General features: G+C 41.5%; 1 protein-coding gene across 1 annotated transcript; it reads left to right on the top strand.

Moving 5' to 3' along the window:
* Positions 1-326: 326 nt before the first annotated feature.
* LOC123740274 (melanoma-associated antigen E1-like) lies at positions 327-13,612 on the top strand. The gene is made up of 5 exons (XM_045714124.1): positions 327-333; positions 1,886-2,121; positions 12,849-13,014; positions 13,162-13,204; positions 13,299-13,612. Exons 1-5 carry the CDS (start codon positions 327-329, stop codon positions 13,411-13,413), a joined length of 567 nt encoding a protein of 188 aa, XP_045570080.1. The 3' UTR covers positions 13,414-13,612.
* The last annotated feature ends 9,549 nt before the right edge of the window (positions 13,613-23,161 follow it).

Here is a 23,161-nt window from a genome sequence, read left to right as displayed (position 1 = left end):
CGCTTGGGAAGCAGACTGTAGGAAGTAGACCGATGTTGTGATTTGGGGATTGAGAAGTCAGAAGTGAAAAATTCCTCCTTAGTTGTACATTTTCTCTAAATCTAAAGGCAAAACCTAGATTCGAGCCAATGTCTTAAGTATTTGAACATGTTATTACTCCAACTTCGTGAAAGAGACAAACTGACACGTTATTATTTTAGTCAAAAACGACTTTATATCGAAGGAGTGTCTTTGGTTTGACGGCCTGCACATGCACAGTTCGGTGTGAGACGACCGTTAGACCCGACGGTGTGTTTCTACCATCAGTTCAGCAAACCAACGTCTCCATGACATGTGCGTCTGTGTCTAGTTAGTATAAATGTATGTGTCTTTGGTTTGACGGCCTGCACATGCGCAGTTCTACATACTTTTGTATATCTAGTGTATATCTAGTGTATATCTAGTGTATATATATAAATACACACACACTAGATATACAAAAGTATGTAGACACCCCTTCAAATTTGTGGATTCAGCAATTTCAGACACCTGCTGCTGACAGGTCTATAAAATTGAGCACACAGCCATGTAATCTCCATAGACAAACATTGGCAGTAGAAAGGCCTTACTGAAGAGCTCAGTGATTTTCAACGTGGCACCGTCATAGGATGCCACCTTTCCACAAAGTCAGTTCATCACATTTCTGCCCTGCTAGAGATTCCCTGGTCAACTGTAAATGCAGTTATTGTGAAGTGGAAACATCTTGGAGAAACAATGGCTCAAGCGTGAAGTGGTAGGCCACACAAACTCACAGAACGGGCAGCCAAGTGCTGAAGCGCGTTTTCTGGAGTAATGAATCACGCTTCACCATCTGGCAGTCCGACTGTCACGTCTGGGATTGGCGGATGCCAGGAGAACACTACCTGCCCCAACGTATACTGCCAACTGTAAAGTTTGGTGGAGGAGGAATAATGGTCTGGGGCTGTTTTTCCATGGTTCGGGCTAGTCTCCTTAGTTCCAGTGAAGGGAAATCGTAACGCTACAACATACAATTACATTCTAGATGATTCTGTGCTGGCAACTGTGGCAACATTTTGGGGAAGGCCCATTCCTATTTCTGATTGACAATGTCCCTGTGCACAAAGCGAGGTCCATACAGAAATTGTTTGTCGAGATTGGTGTGGAAGAAATTGACTGTCCTTCACAGAGCGCTGACCTCAACCCCGTTGAACACCTTTGGGATGAATTGGAACGTCAACTGTGAGCCAGGCCTGATCACCCAACATCAGTGCCCGACCTCCCTAATGCTCTTGTGGCTGAATGGAAGCAAGTCCCCACAGCAATGTTCCAACATCTAGTGGAATGCCTTCCCAGAAGAGTGGCGGCTGTTATAGCACCAAAGGGGGGACCAACTCCATATTAATGCCCATGATTTTGGAATGAGATGGTCGGTGAGCAGGTGTCCACATACATTTGGTCATGTAGTGTATATTTGATGCTGTTTGTAAAAATCATGCCACCATTTTAGTTATAGTTATAACATACTGTAGTCTAAAACCATTTTAGTTATAGTTATAACATACTGTAGTCTAAAACCTTTAACTAGTACATTTGGGAACAGGACATAATGTCATATTTTCCAAATGGTTTCGTTATCAGAAATGACCAACTTCATGACATGACACTTACTTGGGTGACTTCCTCATGTCTCCTTTTCCGTTAAATTCGTAATCTATGCTGGAGATCCCCCTTAACAAAGCCTTGCCTTAGTCTATCCAGTGGACAAGCCTTCTGCCATGCCGGATATTTTCAGAAAAAAGTACCAACACTTCAAAATTAAATATCACTTGGGATAATCTTCCAAAGACATTGACTTTTATTCAAATAACAGATTGTACCTGTCCAGCTCCAGGTTCCCCAGAAGGACCAGACACCACCATCTCCTCAGACCAGGCTGAAGGACCAGACACCACCATCTCCTCAAACCAGGCTGAAGGACCAGACACCACCATCTCCTCAGACCAGGCTGAAGGACCAGACACCACCATCTCCTCAGACCAGGTATATCAGGCTGAAGGACCAGACACCACCATCTCCTCAGACCAGGCTGAAGGACCAGACACCACCATCTCCTCAGACCAGGTATATTAGGCTGAAGGACGAGAACAGTCACAATGCATTTCCAATTGCTCATTTCGAGAATCTGTAAATTCTAAATTAATACCTTTTCTGCATTTGACATAATACCACTTACGATCAAGTAATCAAATGGAGTGTCTGTGGCAAAATATCATGTGTACTGGAAAGAAAACACATAATGAATAAAACACAATGTTAATTACTCATTATAAATGTATGTTAGTGAAACATATTGTAAAGCGTGCGTGTTGGTGGCAGGGAAGTCAGGCGCAGGAGAACGAACTTGGTATAAACGGAATCGTTTAATAAGTGCTCGCAAATTCCGAAAACCAACATATACAAAATAAAGGAAGTGGGTAGAAAACCCGTCGCACACCAGAGCATAAATGCACCATTACATACAACAAACAATCACCGACAAGGACATGAGGGGAAACAGAGGGTTAAATACACAACATGTAATTGATGGGATTGGAACCAGGTGTGATGGAAGACAAGACAAAACCAATGGAAAATGAAAAGTGGATCAGTGATGGCTAGAAGGCCGGTGACGTCGACCGCCGAACAAGGAGAGGGACCGACTTCGGCAGAAGTCATGACAATAATGAATAAACAATGTTAATTACTCATTATAAATGTATGTTAGTAAAACATAATGTTAATTACTCATTATAAATGTAGGTTAGTTAAACATAATGTTAATTACTCATTATAAATGTAGGTTAGTAAAACATAATGTTAATTACTCATTATAAATGTAGGTTAGTAAAACATAATGTTAATTACTCATTATAAATGTAGGTTAGTAAAACATAATGTTAATTACTCATTATAAATGTAGGTTAGTAAAACATAATGTTAATTACTCATTATAAATGTAGGTTAGTAAAACATAATGTTAATTACTCATTATAAATGTAGGTTAGTTAAACATAATGTTAATTACTCATTATAAATGTATGTTAGTAAAACATAATGTTAATTACTCATTATAAATGTAGGTTAGTAAAACACAATGTTAATTACTCATTATAAATGTATGTTAGTAAAAAATGATGATATTAGAACAGTGAAATCTGACCATGAGCATAAAGACACCACAATCACTGCTTTATGGTTCCAGGAAGTCCCTGTTTCAAGAGTTAACACTTACAGTTACAAAATATGCAACTAAATATTTGAAATCAAATAATAACATTGAATGCAAAAAACACTCAATGCTCACTATTACCTTTAATAAAGTTCAGGTCAGTTGTTTCAGTCCATGTCCCAGTGACAAGCTGCTTTGCCAGTTTATTGAGAAAACAAGAGACCAAAAGTCATGTTATTAAATATAATCATATAAAAACTGTAGCCTCTATAAAGAACACAATGTCCAACACAGATGGGGGCATGGTGGCAGGTAGCCTAGTGGTTAGAGTGGAGGGGCTGCAGGTAGCCTAGTGGTTAGAGTGGAGGGGCGGCAGGTAGCCTAGTGGTTAGAGTGGAGGGGGTGGCAGGTAGCCTAGTGGTTAGAGTGGAGGGACGGCAGGTAGCCTAGTGGTTAGAGTGTTGGGCCAGTAACCGAAAGGTTGCTAGATTGAATCCCCAAGCAGACAAGGTAAAAATCTGTTGTTATGCCCCTGAACAAGGCAGTTAACCCACTGTTCCTAGGCCGTCATTGTAAATAAGAATTTGTTCTTAACTGACTTGCCTTGTTAAATAAAGGTACAATTATTATTTTTTACATCAACAGAGCATGTGATTCTGCAGAGAGTAGACATCATCTGGAACAAACATGCAGAGAACACTATAAACAAGGTTAATGTCACATGACCAGAAACAGTACATAGATTAGATCCTGCAACCATGGAGAGGTAAATACTTGTCTATTTATGGAAAAATGCCCTGATTAACTCCTTAGTCTTATCTCAGTTTATGCCCCTGCTACTCCTGATGATTTGTTTTTCAAATCCAATGAGCAAAAAATATTTTCTTTATCTGGGATGCTGAACCAGACAAAATAAAGCGTGACTATCTATATAATGAATATGATTTGGGTGGGTTGAGATGATTAAATATAAAAGCACTAAACCTCTCTCTAAAAGCTTCACTCATTCAACAGTTTTACTTGAACCCTAAATGGTTCTCCAGTAGATTATTAAGAAAAGCTCATCCATTGTTTATAAATGGTCTTTTTGCCTTTGTGCAGATTGCCATGTCTCATTTTAGATTAATTGAGAATTATACTTTTTTTCAAAGTATCTTTTTTTCAAACAAGCATTGCAGAGCTGGCTACAATTTCAATTTCATCCCCCTGAAAAGATAAAACAAATATTATGGCTGAACTCAAATGTGCTGGTTGATAAAATACCTGTATTTATGGGAAAGATGTTTGAAAAGGGTATTCTGTTTTTAAATTATATTGTAAATTGGAATGGTAGAGTTATATCCTTCATAGAGTTATCAGAATTGTTTGGGAAGGTCTGTTCAATCCAAGATTACAACCAATTGATTACAGCATTACCCCAAAATGGAGGAGGCAGGTGGCAGCGGGAGGATGTAGGGAACTGGTCTGTCTGACCAATATAAAGGATCAAAACTGGCGGAGGAATAAAAATTGCATTAATAGGAAAGTATACCAGTTTCATTTGAGGACCAGGATGTTGTGCCATACAGATTGCAAAATAGTTGGGAAGAGATTTTTGGTGTACCGATTCCATGGTACAAGGTGTATGAGTTGATATATAAAACGACGCAAGATTCAAGACTTCATGGTTTGAGCTGAAATTATTATTTAGAATTCTTGCTACCAACAAAATGTTGAATATTTGGGGCATATCATCAAATCAATCATGAAAGCTCTGCAGATTTTGTTGTGAGACTACATATTCAATAGACCATTTATTTTGGTATTGCCCTCAGGTAGCCTGTTTCTGGTCTCAGGTTCAGGAATGGCTGAAAATGCATAGCATTGATATAAAATTGACCCTAGAAATAGTACTGTAAGGAGATCTGGAGAGACCGGGTCAGTCAATTACTAATACTCCTCGTAAAAGTATTTATCTTCAATACGCATTCTGTAGATTATATTCGATAGAAATGGTATATTTGTAACGGCTGTCTGAAGTAGTAGACCAAGGTGCAGCATCCCTGTAACGGCTGTCTGAAGTAGTAGACCAAGGTGCAGCATCCCTGTAACGGCTGTCTGAAGTAGTAGACCAAGGTGCAGCATCCCTGTAACGGCTGTCTGAAGTAGTAGACCAAGGTGCAGCGTGGAATTTGTTCATCTTTTATTTTAGATGAAAAAGGCACTTCACAAAGAAACACAGACGACAGCCAAACAGTCCTGTCAGGTATCCTAACACACTAAACAGAAAACACCTACCCACAAAACCCAAAGGAAAAACATGCTGCCTAAGTATGACTCCCAATCAGCAACAACGATGTACAGCTGTTCCTGATTGGGAGCCATACCCGGCCGAAACAAAGCAATCCCCCAACATAGAAATACAGACATAGAATGCCCACCCAAATCACACCCTGACCAAACCTAAATAGAGACATAAAAAGGCTCTCTCAGGTCAGGGCGTGACAATGTTAAACATCACATCATCATTGAAAGATATATGTTGCGTAGAAATCCGAAGAGGCTGGCCTGCAGAGATAGGTGGGATGGGCTGAGGGAAGCTGAGACAAGTGGGAGTGGAGTTGCAGGGTACCGGGATAGAATGACGGTCAAAGATAAAAGTATAAAAAATATATAAGTATATAAGTATAAAAAACAAAGTCAAAATAAACATAACAAAAAGCCAGTTTGAATGACACTGAGGGGCAGTGTTGTTACAGCTAATGTTGGTTTGTCTGAGGCTGATGCCGTGCAGGTGTTTGTACACATGTGTATATACACACACTCTCATTCAAATGCACACATGTGCACATACACAGACACACATGTAAATAGTGCCATACATGCACAACATATTCAGTTTGCCTGCTGTTGTGATTGTTGTTGTCCTGGATGTCTTTTGTTTTTTGCCTGGTGGTTTTCTGTTTTCCTTTGTCTTTCTATTTTTTCTCTTTTGTTCATTTTGTTGGTTGTTGGTGAATGGGGGGGTTGAGATCTTGGGGTGGGGAATGGAATATATATATATATATATATATATATATATATATATGTATTTTATTTTTCTTTGGGGGGGCTGTGGGTGGGTCTTGGATGGTTGAGGGGCAGCTCTTGGGGAACTGTGGGGGGGGGATCTTGGAGGGCTGGTGGCCTGGCGGTTGGGAGCTTGGGCCAGTTGCTAATGGATCGCTGGTTCGGGTCCCCGTTTTTGACCCTGTGGGAGATCTGTCAACGTGCCTCTGTGTGTCGCTCTGGATGGGAGTCTGTTAGATGACCAATATGATGTAGTTGTTGAGCGGCTTCACTGCAAGTATATTGTGTTAAAAAAAAACTCTATATACTTATGAATATAAAAAAGGTTTAAAAGAATACTGGATCCAATGCAATTCAGGCCTGCTTCTCCACAAAGTCTTCAGACTTTGTTCCTCTGCTGTGTTGATCCTGAAAATCCCACACAGCTGATCTCCACTTCTCCCTGAGCTTTGAAGGCAGCTTGGAGACAATGGTTCTGAGAAGGTCTGGGTTATCTCCTCCGTGTGCTTAATGTCCTGCACTGGTTAGAGCATTGGGCCATTAACAGAAAGGTTGGTGGATTGAATCCCCGAGCTGACAAGGTAAACATCTGTCATTCTGCCCCTGAACAAGGCAGTTAACCCACTGTTCCTAGGCCGTCAGTGTAAATAAGAATTTGGTCTTTTAACTGACTTGCCTAGTTCACTGACTTGTCTAGTTTAAATAAAGTTTAAATTAAAAAAAATGCTTAGACTTGTCAATTTGATTGATCTGAGTTAACTTATAGCTAGATACCTCAAGATGACAAATGTATAGCTAGCAACTTCTAGATGACCAACTACCTAGAGGGTTAATGGTTTTTGAAAAATGGTTGTTCATAGCTAAATCCTTCCAGTCATGTAATAGAAGCGAACTGGTGCCTTCCTTGAATAGTGAATTTCTGACCCCTACGAATGTTGTGCTTCTTGTCGAGATCATTGGTGCCTTCATAGTACTTTGCCTGGTTGGAAAGATAAAATAACATCTCCTCAAGAGATTCCATTTAAGTGCAAGCTAACGTTACATACAAAATGAAAGCTACAAAAACAATTAGCTAGCTAGCTAACGTTGGCTAAACATAACTGTCTGGCTAGCTGACTAGGCAGGCTGATGTAAGCCTTCTAAAATATTGTTAAATAGGAATAAATAATTTAAGCTGTTTTTGGATTTAGATTGCTAGCTAACGTTACTTACATTGAGTTGATTAGATTCGAATCTGGCTGTTTTCCTGTCTTTTGTTATAACTAGCAAAGTGCAAAGAAGTCTTAATTCAGGTTGGGCGTGAGTTTCTGCTTGAATTTGGTTAAAAGGACAGTGAATTTGTTCAACCTTTGAGAACTTGCTACCAAGCTCGTGTGTATCAGACACACATTGTGTTTTCTCTTAGAGACTATTCTGAACTGAAGACATGTGTTACCACATTGTTTAAGCCTATTGGTGATAGTCATATACTCTGTGTAATTCTGTAATGTATAATGTATTTAATGTACAGTACACTGTAATTGTTTGAGTGTCAATTCTTTCATCCAATTAGTTAAATAGAGTAACTGCATTCCTCATTTTACAGAGTAATTATTTGATTGACCAAATGCTTATAATTTAGAAGGTCTATTGGTAGTTGTTATGTACACTATACAGTACACATACTGTAGCATATTATTGGATGCCACCTTGACATCTCTGATCTGCTTGCCTCCATTAATGAATGCTAGAACATTGGTTGCCAGGATTAGCTCTTTGTATCTAGTCTCTTAATAATTGCATAACGGTGCAAGTCATAAATGTTCATTATATTCATACTTAGTCGGTGATGCAATGATTCGCTGTCTTGCTAGATTCACCAGAGGACCTGTTGCATTTATTTCTACAGAAAACCACGGCAATATAGGTCTACTCTCAGGAAAAAAGGTGCTATCTAGAACCTAAAAGGATTCTTCCGCTGTCCCCATAGAATAACCCTTTTTGTTTCCATGTTGTGTTGTCATGTGTTGCTGCCTTGCTATGTTATTGTCTTAGGTCTCTCTTTATGTAGTGTTGTGTTGTCTCTCTTTTTGTGAAGTGTGTTTTGTCCTATATTTATATAGTATTTATTTTATTTTTTAAATCCCAGGCCCCCGTCCCCACAGGAGCCTTTTGCCTTTTGGTAGGCTGTCATTGTAAATAACACTTTGTTCTTAACTGACTTGCGTAGTTAAATAAAGGTTAAATAATAAATAATACAAATTAAAATTGGATCAAGGACATCTTGGTAGTTATTTTCATCATCTGAGGCAGACACTTGAAAATTGCAACCCTGGCGTTGCAAACACCATGCTGGCGTTGCAAACACCATGCTCTACCAACTGAGCCACGGGGAAGGCCAGTATGTATAACACACCATGCTGGCGTTGTAAACACCATGCTCTACCAACTGAGCCACGGGGAAGACCAGTATGTATAACACACCATGCTGGCGTTGTAAACACCATGCTCTACCAACTGAGCCACAGGGAAGGGCAGTATGTATAACACACCATGCTGGCGTTGTAAACACCATGCTCTACCAACTGAGCCATGGGGAAGGCCAGTATGTATAACACACCATGCTGGCGTTGTAAACACCATGCTCTACCAACTGAGCCACGGGGAAGGCCAGTATGTATAACACACCATGCTGGCGTTGTAAACACCATGCTCTACCAACTGAGCCACGGGGAAGACCAGTATGTATAACACACCATGCTGGTGTTGTAAACACCATGCTCTACCAACTGAGCCACGGGGAAGGGCCAGTATGTATAACACACCATGCTGGTGTTGTAAACACCATGCTCTACCAACTGAGCCACGGGGAAGGCCAGTATGTATAACACACCATGCTGGCGTTGTAAACACCATGCTCTACCAACTGAGCCACGGGGAAGACCAGTATGTATAACACACCGTGCTGGTGTTGTAAACACCATGCTCTACCAACTGAGCCACGGGGAAGGCCAGTATATATAACACACCATGCTGGCGTTGTAAACACCATGCTCTACCAACTGAGCCATGGGGAAGGCCAGTATAACACACCATGCTGGTGTTGTAAACACCATGCTCTACCAACTGAGCCACGGGGAAGGCCAGTATGTATAACACACCATGCTGGTGTTGTAAACACCATGCTCTACCAACTGAGCCACGGGGAAGGGCCAGTATGTATAACACACCATGCTGGTGTTGTAAACACCATGCTCTACCAACTGAGCCACGGGGAAGGGCCAGTATGTATAACACACCATGCTGGTGTTGTAAACACCATGCTCTACCAACTGAGCCACGGGGAAGGGCCAGTATGTATAACACACCATGCTGGCGTTGTAAACACCATGCTCTACCAACTGAGCCACGGGGAAGGGCCAGTATGTATAACACACCATGCTGGTGTTGTAAACACCATGCTCTACCAACTGAGCCACGGGGAAGACCAGTATGTATAACACACCATGCTGGTGTTGTAAACACCATGCTCTACCAACTGAGCCACGGGGAAGGGCCAGTATGTATAACACACCATGCTGGCGTTGTAAACACCATGCTCTACCAACTGAGCCACGGGGAAGGCCAGTATAACACACCATGCTGGTGTTGTAAACACCATGCTCTACCAACTGAGCCACGGGGAAGGCCAGTATGTATAACACACCATGCTGGCGTTGTAAACACCATGCTCTACCAACTGAGCCACGGGGAAGGCCAGTATGTATAACACACCATGCTGGTGTTGTAAACACCATGCTCTACCAACTGAGCCACGGGGAAGGGCCAGTATGTATAACACACCATGCTGGCGTTGTAAACACCATGCTCTACCAACTGAGCCACGGGTAAGACCAGTATGTATAACACACCATGCTGGCGTTGTAAACACCATGCTCTACCAACTGAGCCACGGGGAAGACCAGTATGTATAACACACCATGCTGGTGTTGTAAACACCATGCTCTACCAACTGAGCCACGGGGAAGACCAGTATGTATAACACACCATGCTGGCGTTGTAAACACCATGCTCTACCAACTGAGCCACGGGGAAGGCCAGTATAACACACCATGCTGGTGTTGTAAACACCATGCTCTACCAACTGAGCCACGGGGAAGGGCCAGTATGTATAACACACCATGCTGGCGTTGTAAACACCATGCTCTACCAACTGAGCCACGGGGAAGACCAGTATGTATAACACACCATGCTGGCGTTGTAAACACCATGCTCTACCAACTGAGCCACAGGGAAGGCCAGTATATATAACACACCATGCTGGTGTTGTAAACACCATGCTCTACCAACTGAGCCACGGGGAAGACCAGTATGTATAACACACCATGCTGGTGTTGTAAACACCATGCTCTACCAACTGAGCCACGGGGAAGGGCCAGTATGTATAACACACCATGCTGGCGTTGTAAACACCATGCTCTACCAACTGAGCCACGGGGAAGGCCAGTATATATAACACACCATGCTGGCGTTGTAAACACCATGCTCTACCAACTGAGCCACGGGGAAGGCCAGTATGTATAACACACCATGCTGGTGTTGTAAACACCATGCTCTACCAACTGAGCCATGGGGAAGGCCAGTATGTATAACCCACCATGCTGGTGTTGTAAACACCATGCTCTACCAACTGAGCCACGGGGAAGGCCAGTATGTATAACACACCATGCTGGTGTTGTAAACACCATGCTCTACCAACTGAGCCACGGGGAAGGGCCAGTATGTATAACACACCATGCTGGTGTTGTAAACACCATGCTCTACCAACTGAGCCATGGGGAAGACCAGTATGTATAACACACCATGCTGGCGTTGTAAACACCATGCTCTACCAACTGAGCCACGGGGAAGGGCCAGTATGTATAACACACCATGCTGGCGTTGTAAACACCATGCTCTACCAACTGAGCCACGAGGAAGGCCAGTATATATAACACACCATGCTGGCGTTGTAAACACCATGCTCTACCAACTGAGCCACGGGGAAGGCGATGTGTTTGTTCAGTTTTTTTTACTTTAGTGAGCGAGTGCGTGCTGTGGGAAAATGTGACACAACTATAATTTGATCAGGAATTGTGGTAGAGGAAATGTGAATACTGCCTATGTAAGAGAGCTTTTGGGGAAAGAAATTGCATGGCGACAGTCTGGGGTTGAGAGGAGAGTAGGTGTTGTTGGAACAGGAAATAAGCAGCATCCTGTTTATCAGCAGTTAGGGGAATACTGAGGAAATGTGTTTTGTATACTTAGAAAAACAGTGAATGTTGGAAAAGGAACAGTATTTTCTACCCAGATAACTAATATCTGCACACTTAAAATACATCAAATAGAATATAAAAAAGTGCACTAGCCAAACAATGAGCCATCTGGAACTCTGTACTGTTGGGGCCTTTGTAGAGATTGTTTGCTTACAGTCCTACTGTGCTCTGAGACTAAGATAAACATCTGTCAGGATGGGAGGGGTTCTCTTTCCTTTTCATTCTCTCTAGGATAGGGGTTCTCATTCTGTCTGTCTGTCTGTCTGTCTGTCTGTCTGTCTGTCTGTCTGTCTGTCTGTGTCTGTGTCTGTGTCTGTGTCTGTGTCTGTGTCTCTGTCTCTGTCTCTGTCTCTGTCTCTCTCTCTCTCTCTCTCTCTCTCTCTCTCTCTCTCTCTCTCTCTCTCTCTCTCTCTCTCTCTCTCTCTCTCTCTCTCTCTCTCTCTCTCTCTCACACAATAACATTTCTTTTTATTGAACCTTTATTTAACTAGGCAAGTCAGTTAAGAACAAATTCTAATTTACAATAACAACCTACACCAGCCAAACTCGGACGACATGACTGTGACGCCGCAGTAAATGTCTATTACCAGAAAGATAAGGATCTTCTTTCAATAATTACAATATATTATGTTTGTTTTGGATTAACTTCTGAAATAAATCTTTCTTGAACCAAATATTTAGGTGCTACTGATGTGGTGGAACAGAAAGTCAAGTGTTCTTGACAATTTATCAAACTCGAATGGATTTGAAATACATAAAATAGTAAAATATATTTCTAACTGTTTTCTAGGTAACAGCAATTGTCTTTAATTTGGTAAGGTTCAGTACACATTTGGCGTTTTAGACATTTGGACTTCTGAAGAATACAAAAATATGTTTTCATGAGTTCACTCATGTTCCGTAGATTGAGACTTGAGAGAAAGAGATGGGGAGCAATTGCTCCAAAGGGAGGAGAGAGGAGAGGGACATTACCACTTTCTCCAAAAAGAGAAGTTTGTCTTTGGGAAGAAAAAAGGAGTACACTGAAGGGAGGAAAGCAGAGGGCAACAGTGGAGAAACGCTCTTTCAACAAAGGTCAGACCAATTTCCCTGAAATGGTTCAAGTCAGTATTGCCTTGTGTTGTAGTACCAGGTTGAGGACATAGAGGCCAGTGTTACCTCTATCTCTCATTGTCTCTCCTAGTCTTCCTGGCCTACAATCCCCAGTCTCCCCAGCCTACAATCCCCAGCCTACAATCCCCAGTCTCCCCAGCCTACAATCCCCAGTCTCCCCAGCCTACAATCCCCAGTCTCCCCAGTCTACAATCCCCAGTCCCCCAGACCGACAATCCCCAGTCTTCCCAGCCTACAATCCCCAGTCTTCCCTCACAGCTGAGGGTGGAAGCAGTCTATGTGCCCCAGTGATCAGCAATAAGGAAGTAGGAGGTAACATCAACATCACTCAGAACAACACTCAGAACAACGGTAAAAACATAACTCTTCCACTTTCTTTACATGCTGTGAGGAAAAGGTTTCCTCTGACACATTATTATATTCATACTTTATTCAATCAAGTCACCTTCAGAACTGTAGGAGAATATAATATATTTTCCTATTTTGTTCAATTTCTAGATGACTCCTCCCAGGTTGCACAATGCAGTGCCACGCTAAAAGGGTAAGTTGTCAAACGTTTGACTTTGTGCGCGTGTGATGTGTTGTGGGTGTAAATGAATAGTGTTTTTGGTTAAACCATGTCTCTTTTTCCACAGTGAGTTGCGTGGTGGTCTGTCTCCAGTATCCAGAGAGACCCAGAGCGCATCAAGGAACACACACTACCACCACAATATGAAGAGAAAGACAACACAAAGAAGACACAATACATAATGAATGATAAATACATCTGCTTAATGCATTATTATGATGCATGACATAGGAGCTAACAGGTTATTTTGCATTGCGTATTATGCAGATGAATGCACATATAATGCATTATGAAGAGGGTATTCATAGGAGGTGTTACCATAGGAGGTGTTACCATAGGAGGTGTTACCATAGCCATAGGAGGTGTTACCATAGGAGGTGTTACCATAGGAGGTGTTATCATAGGAGGTGTTACCATAGGAGGTGTTACCATAGCCATAGGAGGTGTTACCATAGGAGATGTTACCATAGGAGGTGTTACCATAGGAGATGTTACCATAGGAGGTGTTACCATAGCCATATGAGGTGTTACCATAGGAGGTGTTACCATAGGAGGTGTTACCACAGGAGGTGTTACCATAGGAGGTGTTACCATAGGAGGTGTTACCATAGCCATAGGAGGTGTTACCATAGGAGGTGTTACCATAGCCATAGGAGGTGTTACCATAGGAGGTGTTACCATAGCCATAGGTGGTGTTACCATAGGAGGTGTTACCATAGGAGGTGTTACCATAGGAGGTGTTACCATAGCCATAGGAGGTGTTACCATAGGAGGTGTTACCATAGCCATAGGTGGTGTTACCATAGGAGGTGTTACCATAGCCATAGGAGGTGTTACCATAGGAGGTGTTACCGTAGCCATAGGAGGTGTTACCATAGGAGGTGTTACCATAGGAGGTGTTACCATAGCCATAGGAGGTGTTACCATAGGAGGTGTTACCATAGCCATAGGAGGTGTTACCATAGGAGGTGTTACCATAGCCATAGGAGGTGTTACCATAGGAGGTGTTACCATAGGAGGTGTTACCATAGGAGGTGTTACCATAGCCATAGGAGGTGTTACCATAGCCATAGGAGGTGTTGCCATAGGTGGTGTTACCATTGGAGGTGTTACCATAGGAGGTGTTACCATAGGAGGTGTTACCATAGCCATAGGAGGTGTTACCATAGGTGTTGTTACCATAGGAGGTGTTACCATAGCCATAGGAGGTGTTACCATAGGAGGTGTTACCATAGGAGGTGTTACCATAGGAGGTGTTACCATAGGAGGTGTTACCATAGCCATAGGAGGTGTTACCATAGGAGGTGTTACCATAGCCATAGGAGGTGTTACCATAGGAGGTGTTACATAGGAGGTGTTACCATAGGAGGTGTTACCATAGGAGGTGTTACTATAGGATGTGTTACCATAGGAGGTGTTACCATAGGAGGTGTTACTATAGGATGTGTTACCATAGGAGGTGTTACTATAGGATGTGTTACTATAGGATGTGTTACTATAGGAGGTGTTACAATAGGAGGTGTTACCATAGCAGATGTTACTATAGGAGGTGTTACCATTGGAGGTTTTACCATACGCATACGACACACAATTAACCTCTAGACGGTCGCCTAGGATAGGGGGCGCCACAGCGCATTTTGAAAAAAATTAGTGCCCATTTTCAACGACCTACTACTCAAACTCAGAAGCTAGGATATGCATATAATTAATACTTGTGGATAGAAAACACCCTAAAGTTTCTAAAACTGTTTGAATGGTGTCTGTGAGTATAACAGAACTCATATGGCAGTCAAAACCCCGAGACAGATCGAAACAGGAAGTGGAATTCTGAATTGCGAACTCAACTTCATCACGTTGCCTATTAATCACACCGTGAGCTATGGTTCATTGAGCACTTCCTATTGCTTCCAATAGATGTCCCCAGTCTTTACAAAGTGATTTGAGTCTCCTACTGTGAAAACTGTCAGAATGACACGCTGTGGAACATGGTCACACGGAGAGGGCCATCACCATTATGACGCCGGCGCCCCTGGTTACCCTCCCCTTTCGAAACGTTTTGAAACACAATGCAATCGTCCCCCTCGAATCTTATTGGAGCTCTCGTTGAAAAAGGCCCTAGAGATTTATGTTATACAACGTTTGACATGTTTGAACGAACCTAAATAAGAAAAAATGCATTTTTTGAAAGAGTAGCCCCGCGCACGTCGGAACTTTTGGTGCAGCTTTCAGAACACGCTAACAACAACAAGCTAATGGAACATAAAGGATGACATTTTTAGAACGAAAATACATTTGTTGTGGACCTGGGATTCCTGGAAGTGCCTAAGGATGAAGATAATCAAAGATAAGGGATTATTGACAATAGTATACAAGACTAGATTTGATATGCGATTGTTCCAAGATGGCGCTGACCTGTATTGCTAGCCTATTGTTCTGAGTATCGCATCCCCTTTTATCGCAAAGTGTGATTACCCAGTAAAGTTATTTTTAAATCTGGCATTACAGGTGCTTTCAAGAGATATTCATCTATAAATCTTAGAATGACAATATTACATTTTAAAAATGTTTTCGAATAGTAATTTAGTAAATTGTAGCGCTGTTTCATCGGATGCATTTGAGGGAAAATAGTTAGTCAACGTTACGCACCGATGTAAAATGCTGTTTTTATATATAAATATGAACTTTATCGAACAAAATAATGCATGTAATGGTAATGCATGTATTGTGTAACATGATGTCCTAGGTGTGTCATCTGATGAAGATTGTCAAAGGTTAGTGCTGCATTTAGCTGTTTTTTGGTTATTTGTAATGCATGTGGTTGGTCGGAAAATGGCTATGTGGCTACTTTTACGATATACTCCTCTAACATAATCTAATGTTTTGCTTTTGCTGTAAAGCCTTTTTGAAATCGGACAACGTGGTTCGATTCAGGAGAGGTGTATAAACGATATAATTTTGAAAAAAAATTGAAAAAAAAAATTATTACATTTTGTTATGCTAATGGCGATAGGATTTTTCGCAGGATGTCCGTCCCGCATACGGGACATTCCAAGATAGCAGTTAGTTCAGTTTGATCTTATTAAAGACAGCTGTATAATTTTTTTATTCATTTTGACATATTGTTTGGGACCACTTTTTTTGCTCTGTTTGAAGGCTGTCAGCTTCTTCTCAGGAAGAGAATCCCTTAGCCTTTCGACTAATTTTGGGTTAGTTGGACTAATTTTGGGTTAGTTCTCTCAAGAAGAACAAACCCATCTCAACATGACAGAAAGTAAGACAGGAGAACCTATTTCAACATGACAGAAAGTAAGACAGGAGAACCTATTTCAACATGACGGAGAGTAAGACAGGAGTCCCTGACCTTATCTTCTCTCAAGAAGATGTCTGGTAGGCAGGGCTGGGCGATATGGACCAAAAGTCATATCCTGATATATTTAGGCTGAATATCGATATAAGATATATATCCTGATAAAGTGAGAGCAAATGTTCAGTCAAAGTCAAAGCCAGATATGACATGTCTCAAGTAGTTTTATTGAAAGCGGCTATTTCAGTGAACAGTTGAAAAATCAAATGAATAAATAATAAACAGGGCTCTTCACCTGGTTCAGATTAAATGCTCAGCTGTTCAAATAACAACAACATGTAAACATAAACACTGTAGAACAACAGGACGACCTTTTTTGAAATCAAAGCTCCATAAGGTGCACATTTAAAATTAAATAAAAATATCTTAAACAAAAATAGCCTATAAAATAAAATAGGCCTATCTTTTTCTGAAATAAATATTATATATATTTATGAGAAAAGTCAACTTTTTTTAGTTTGATAACTTTTAAATGGCTTATTAAAATCAAATTACAGATTTCTTCTCCTTTCTAACAAATCCACAGATGCAAATAACGAACATTACAAAATAATAAACTATGACAAACCCTAGTAAGGGCAGCAATTATATATAAATAAAGAACAAAATAAAGTGCTCAGTTTGAGAAAATGTTTTTTAAACATCAGCCTGAGATTACTATTTGCTTTTTGTTAACTCAATTTCTTATCTGAACAGCCTCAACCAGTTGCACAAGAAACAGACTATCAACTCAATAAACATTTTCCCCCTCTTTTTTTACTTTGATAAACAGTAATGCTGTCTTGAGGTAGACATTAGAAGACAAGCGTGTCCTCCTTCGTTTAAAGATTTTGTGCGAGAAACACCAGCCTGTCAACGGCATCCGGCTTCAGAGATGCTCTGTGGCAGGTCACGATATTGCCACTGCAGCTGAAAACCCTTTCGGAGGGTGAACTGGTAGCTGGTACCAAGAGATACTTTTTTTGCCAGGTGGCTCAGAGCTGGAAAGACAACTTCATGATCCTTCCACCACTTGAGGGGATCAGTGTCACTCTCCACACTTGCTGACTGCAAGTAACTTGACAGTTCATTTTCAATAGCCTCCCTCTTGGTTGGTGGTGCAGTGGTGGTGGCTGTGCGCTGCTTGAAGAAGCTTGCCAGTGTCTTAGCTTTTGGTGCCACTGCTGCTTCTCCATCTGCAGGCTCAGGCACAGTTGGCACACGTAGGTAAGGCGGTTGACAGCTGCTCTGATCAGCCAGTAGCGTCTCCACCTCCAAGACAGCTCTGTGCTTCAACGCATCAACTTTTTCACTTGGGATATAGGTGGCCCTGAAGGGTGGATCCACAAATGAAGCCATCTCCAATAGGTCAGTAGTGGCTGGGTCAGAATACTTGCGGTTGAGGTACTCAACAATGCCGGTCTTGATCGATTTGCAAAGCTCGCTATCACCCTCTTCACATGCCAGGAGACTTTCGTTAAAAAGGTGCAGCACAGGTTTTACATATGATAGAGTGACGTACTCCTCACCTGACAAAGCATCGGTAAAGTCCTGGAGAGGTTTCAGGACCTTTTGGACTGCTTCTAGGACCTCTAAGTCCTGCCAGGTAGGGACAAGGTGCCTGGTCTTTTTGTCATTAGACAGGACTTTGGCCAGTGCTCCTTCCTGCTCCAGGACTCTCTCTATCATCTGCTGCCTTGATCCCCAGCGTGTGGCAGACTCGGTTATGAGTTGGTGACTTGGCAGACCCAGCTGAATCTGGACTTCAGCAAGATGTCTCCTTTTCTTCCAGCTGTACCAAAAACAGCTTACAATTCTCTTGCACAGAGAAATGGCCCGGGTGACGCGCTTGTCATTCATGCCATGTCCTGTCAGAATCATAAAAAAAACTATTAAACAAATGTGCTTATGCGAGAAATTTGACTCTGTTTTCACTTTAACACACTCACACAACTAAGTGCTTTCCAAAATCAAGCTTTAGAAATATTCTACATTAATATTTTCTTGTTTCATAGTTTATTTTTTTAATCAACGCCAGTCCTAATCATAAATATCAAATATTATATTCATTTATTTTGTGAATTTTAATCCTGTAAGTGATTTGTATGTATTATTATTTGTGTATAATTTATAAATGATGACTATACTGTATGTACATTTACTGATGTTTCGTTCTTGTTGTTGTTCTTAGTATTTATGCTTAGTATTTAATGCTACTTCATATTTCTACTCCACTAAAAACTCCACAATGTTTAGGCCTACCTACGTGTCAACATTAGTTTCTAGTTACTTTGCAGTTGGCTCTTCAATCCAGAGAAAAAACTATAGTCTATCATAATAACTAAATATGTTACCTTGATGATATCAACAGGCTAACCAGCATTTTAAAGTCATAATTACCTCACCTTTACCAGCTGTAACATTAAAGTGGTAAACACATCAATGCATCAATAATTCTTATCCAATAACCTAATAAATATGGTTCTGAAATCTACCATCCTGTATTGTAAGTGATTTTACTTTTAACACTTTATGTTTTGTGTTTTATTAATCCATTTTTTGGCCAAGACAGCAGCATAAAACAAAAAAAGTTGCAGACAGACACAAAGGAAAATAATAAAAAACTAATATTTTAATATGTTTTTTTCTTTAAAGTAAAATATGTGAATAGTCCTTAATAAAACACTGCACTCCCCAATAGCCAAGTGTAGTCTGACCGAAGCACTGCATCCTCATCGTTCAGCTCCACCGCTCTGACCACGTCGCTCCCGTTGCGGTTGTTATAGCAACCGGATGCTTTTCTTGGAGTTTCCCAGCTTGCGTCCTGCGAGGCCTCAGCTATATGCTCACCGGTGTGATCCTGGGGGGAAATAACTTGTTTTGGAGACACGACGCTGTTTTCATCTCCCCCAGTCGTTGAATGAAGTGAACATGTCACGCTTCATGTAAAGGCTCACATTGTCCTGCTCGACCCACATATCGCTGGTCAACGCCAAAATGGGTCCCGTTAGCGAGCCGGTCAGCAAGGCTCTGCCTGACTTCAGTGGACATTTGTGGCAGTGCTTCTCGTGTAAAGTAGTTGGGAAGCTCATATCTCGGGTCCATAGTTTTCAGTAGCTTTTTGAATCCGACTTGTTCCACAGTTGCAACAGGGACCATATCTTTAGCAATGTGATAGGACACCGCTGTAGTTATAGTACACCACTTGCCAATTTTCTTTTCATAAAGGCACACTGCGGGAAAATGAAGTTTGCAGTGAGCTTTGTTTCGGGGCTTTTCCGGGTTGTCGACGGCTTGCGGCTGGGGCTTCTGCAGCGCGCAGTTTCACACACTCTTCGTATTGCAGTTTGTGCCACTGTTTTAGGTGGTGAAAAAGATTTGTAGTGCTTCCACCCCCTGGCTGTAACTTTTTTTTATGGCACTGCCTACATATAACGTGATTTTGTTTCTCATCTGATACTTTGAATCCGAACCATCTCCAAATTACTGAGCCAATGCTTTTTCTTTTACTAACCAATTCCTCGTCAAAACGCTCCGCAGACGCTGTTGCTTCCTCCATGTTTGTTGAAGTGTCTGTTCCTGCCCCTCCGCCCTCTGTGCATGAAAGAGGAGGCGCGGGGAGCAGCGCAGAGAGCTCCGGGTCTGCAGCTTGCTTGGAGCAAGGATCAAAGCGCAAATTTCAACTATATCGATATATGCGAAATGGTCTAATTTCATATCACATTTAAAATATATATCGATATATTTTTTATATCGATATATCGCCCAGCCCTAGTCAGGCTGATAAGAACAATTCTTATTTTGTATAACGGGTCACTTAGGATGGCAGTAGCATTGTTGACGAAATGCAGGCATCGCAGCAGAATTAGGAAGCGGTCTTGGGAAAAGAGGGTGGCAAAGAAGGGAGTTGCAAACATAGGATCTGTGCTCCAGTAGTCTCTTAGGGAGTTCTTCTTTACTATCCCCATGAGGAGGACTGTCACCAGGAAGGTATACATTTCACTCATTGTGGTTGTCACCCATTTAGCGAGTTTCCCCCCTCACTCCTGGCTCTCTCTTCTCCTGTAGCTCCAAGGCATAGCGATTGGTCTCCTGTACTATGGTTTCCCACCAGCTCCTCTGTCAGAAACAACTTGAAGCACTCTGCCTCAGATGGAAATGGACTCCAGACTGGGACTCATCAAAACAAACAGCAGGGCCAGGAGGGGTGAAATGACTGGCGGCCTTCCAGCTACCACAGAACTCCTGTACTTCATCCACTGTCGGTCTCCCTCCATCACCACCAGCATCTTCAAAGGGACCTGGTACTTGGTCAGTGGACAAGGGAACCTCAGATTCAGGGTTCTCAATGGCTACAAGGTTGGGGGTGGGGGGGGGGGGGGCAGCTCCTCACTGTCAGAATCTGATTCCTGACTTTCAGACTCATTGTCAGAATTGTAATAAAATCTCCAGAATTTCCACATTTGTGAGTTGTCTCCTTTTGAAAGACATTGCTAATGCTACAGCTTAGCTCACTAGCTACATACATAAACAACAACACTGAATGGCTCAGAGTGAGAGGGGACGTGATTGACTGCCGGCGTGCGTCACTTGTATCAATAAATCACCATCAGAAAATGTTTTGTGAGGTAATTATTTGTGTATTTATTGTTTTATTCACATGTTTTCAATTCTGGGTGACAAATCATGCATTCCGATTCTTGCATAGCTTGTAATGGGCACATATTATGTGTGTAAAATACTTATTTGAAGGTTATATTGATTATGATGAGCTAAGCTAATTCCAGCTATGTGTATGGAGCCATGTTTGTTGACATACAATGCATTCTGGGTTTCACGTAATCATCCGTTTGACCAAAGATGTTATAACAAAATGAGGTGAGTAAGAGTTCACTCATTTTTTGAGGACTTCCGGAAATGAATGGTGGGATGTGAACGACGGTAGATGACACACCCCTTCAACACTATAAACAGACCAAACTCATCTTGTCTTTTATTATCTTCGGTTTCTGTGAGGGGGAAAATGCATGGCTGCGCGCTGAAACTAATCTCGGATAACTTTCCATTTCTAGAAAGTGTTTTACCTAATTATTTCGATCAATGGTGAGCTCACCCCGTGATGTGATTAATTATACATAGTAATTGCAATTAGCTAATTCATATTGTAGTTTACGTCAGCCGAGAGTTAGAAAATATGACCGCTTGTGTTGGGTCAATCTATCCTCAGTTAGCGCTACGACAAATGTAGCCTACATTTTTTCCGGTTAGGATGATTGTGTTGTGCTATATATATATTTCTGTGAATATCTGAACCATTTGCATCCAAAAATAAACTGCTCACATTCTGGAGATGGACTGTGTGTGTTTTGTGTAAATAGTTTCTGAAAAAAGTGTGTCCAGCTCAAACGCTGATTGTTGCGTCATTGGAAACTGTCCGTTGTAAACGAGTGTTCTAAAGAGTGTTCTAAACGAGGGTTCTAAACGAGGGTTCTAAACGAGGGTTCTAAAGAGCGTTCTAAAGAGCGTTCTAAAGAGCGTTCTAAATGAGTGTTCTCAATGAGCGTTCTAAATGAGCGTTGTAAATGAGTGTTCTAAAGAGCGTTCTAAATGAGGGTTCTAAATGAGTGTTCTAAAGAGCGTTCTAAATGAGCGTTCTAAATGAGTGTTCTGAGTGTTCTAAATGAGCGTTCTAAATGAGGGTTCTAAAGAGCATTCTAAATGAGCGTTGTAAATGAGTGTTCTAAAATAGGGTTCTAAAAGAGGGTTCTAAAAGAGGGTTCTAAACGAGCGTTCTAAACGAGGGTTCGTATGAGGGTTCTAAATGTGTGTTCTAAATGAGTGTTCTAATGAGCATTCTAAATGAGGGTTCTAAATGAGGGTTCTAAATGAGGGTTTTAAAATAGCGTTCTAAATGAGGGTTCTAAAAGAGCGTTCTAAACGAGCGTTCTAAACGAGTGTTCTAAATTAGTGTTTGTAATGAGGGTTCTAAATGTGTGTTCTAAATGAGGGTTCTAATGAGTGTTCTAAATGAGGGTTCTAAATGAACGTTCTAAATGAGGGTTTTAAAATAGCGTTCTAAATGAGGGTTCTAAAGAGGGTTCTAAATGAGTGTTCTAAAGAGCGTTCTAAAAGAGGGTTCTAAAAGAGGGTTCTAAAAGAAGCGTTCTAAAAGAGGGTTCTAAAAGAGCGTTCTAAAAGAGTGTTCTAAAAGAGCGTTCTAAATTAGTGTTCGTAATGAGGGATCTAACTGTGTGTTCTAAATGAGCGTTCTAAAAGAGCGTTCTAAATGAGTGTTCTAAATGAGTGTTGTAAAAGAGCGTTCTAAATGAGGGTTCTAAATGAGCGCTGTAAATGAGTGTTGTAAATGAGCGTTGTAAATGAGCGTTCTAAATGAGCGTTCTAAATGAGTGTTAGGCTATATAGTGCACTGTGTTTGACCAAGGTCCACAGTTAATTGTAGTGCACAATTTAGTGTTCTAATCACACAGCGCTTCAGGAACCACTGTAGAACGATCACACCCCGTGTGACAGGCAGACAGGTTAGGGTTAGGAGGTGTTACTAGACAGACAGACAGTCAGGTTAGGAG

This window comes from Salmo salar, unplaced genomic scaffold, assembly GCF_905237065.1.
Source record: "Salmo salar unplaced genomic scaffold, Ssal_v3.1, whole genome shotgun sequence".
Lineage (NCBI taxonomy): Eukaryota > Metazoa > Chordata > Actinopteri > Salmoniformes > Salmonidae > Salmo > Salmo salar.
Note: the sequence above shows the minus strand (reverse complement) of the source record. Positions and strands in the feature narration are given on the sequence as shown.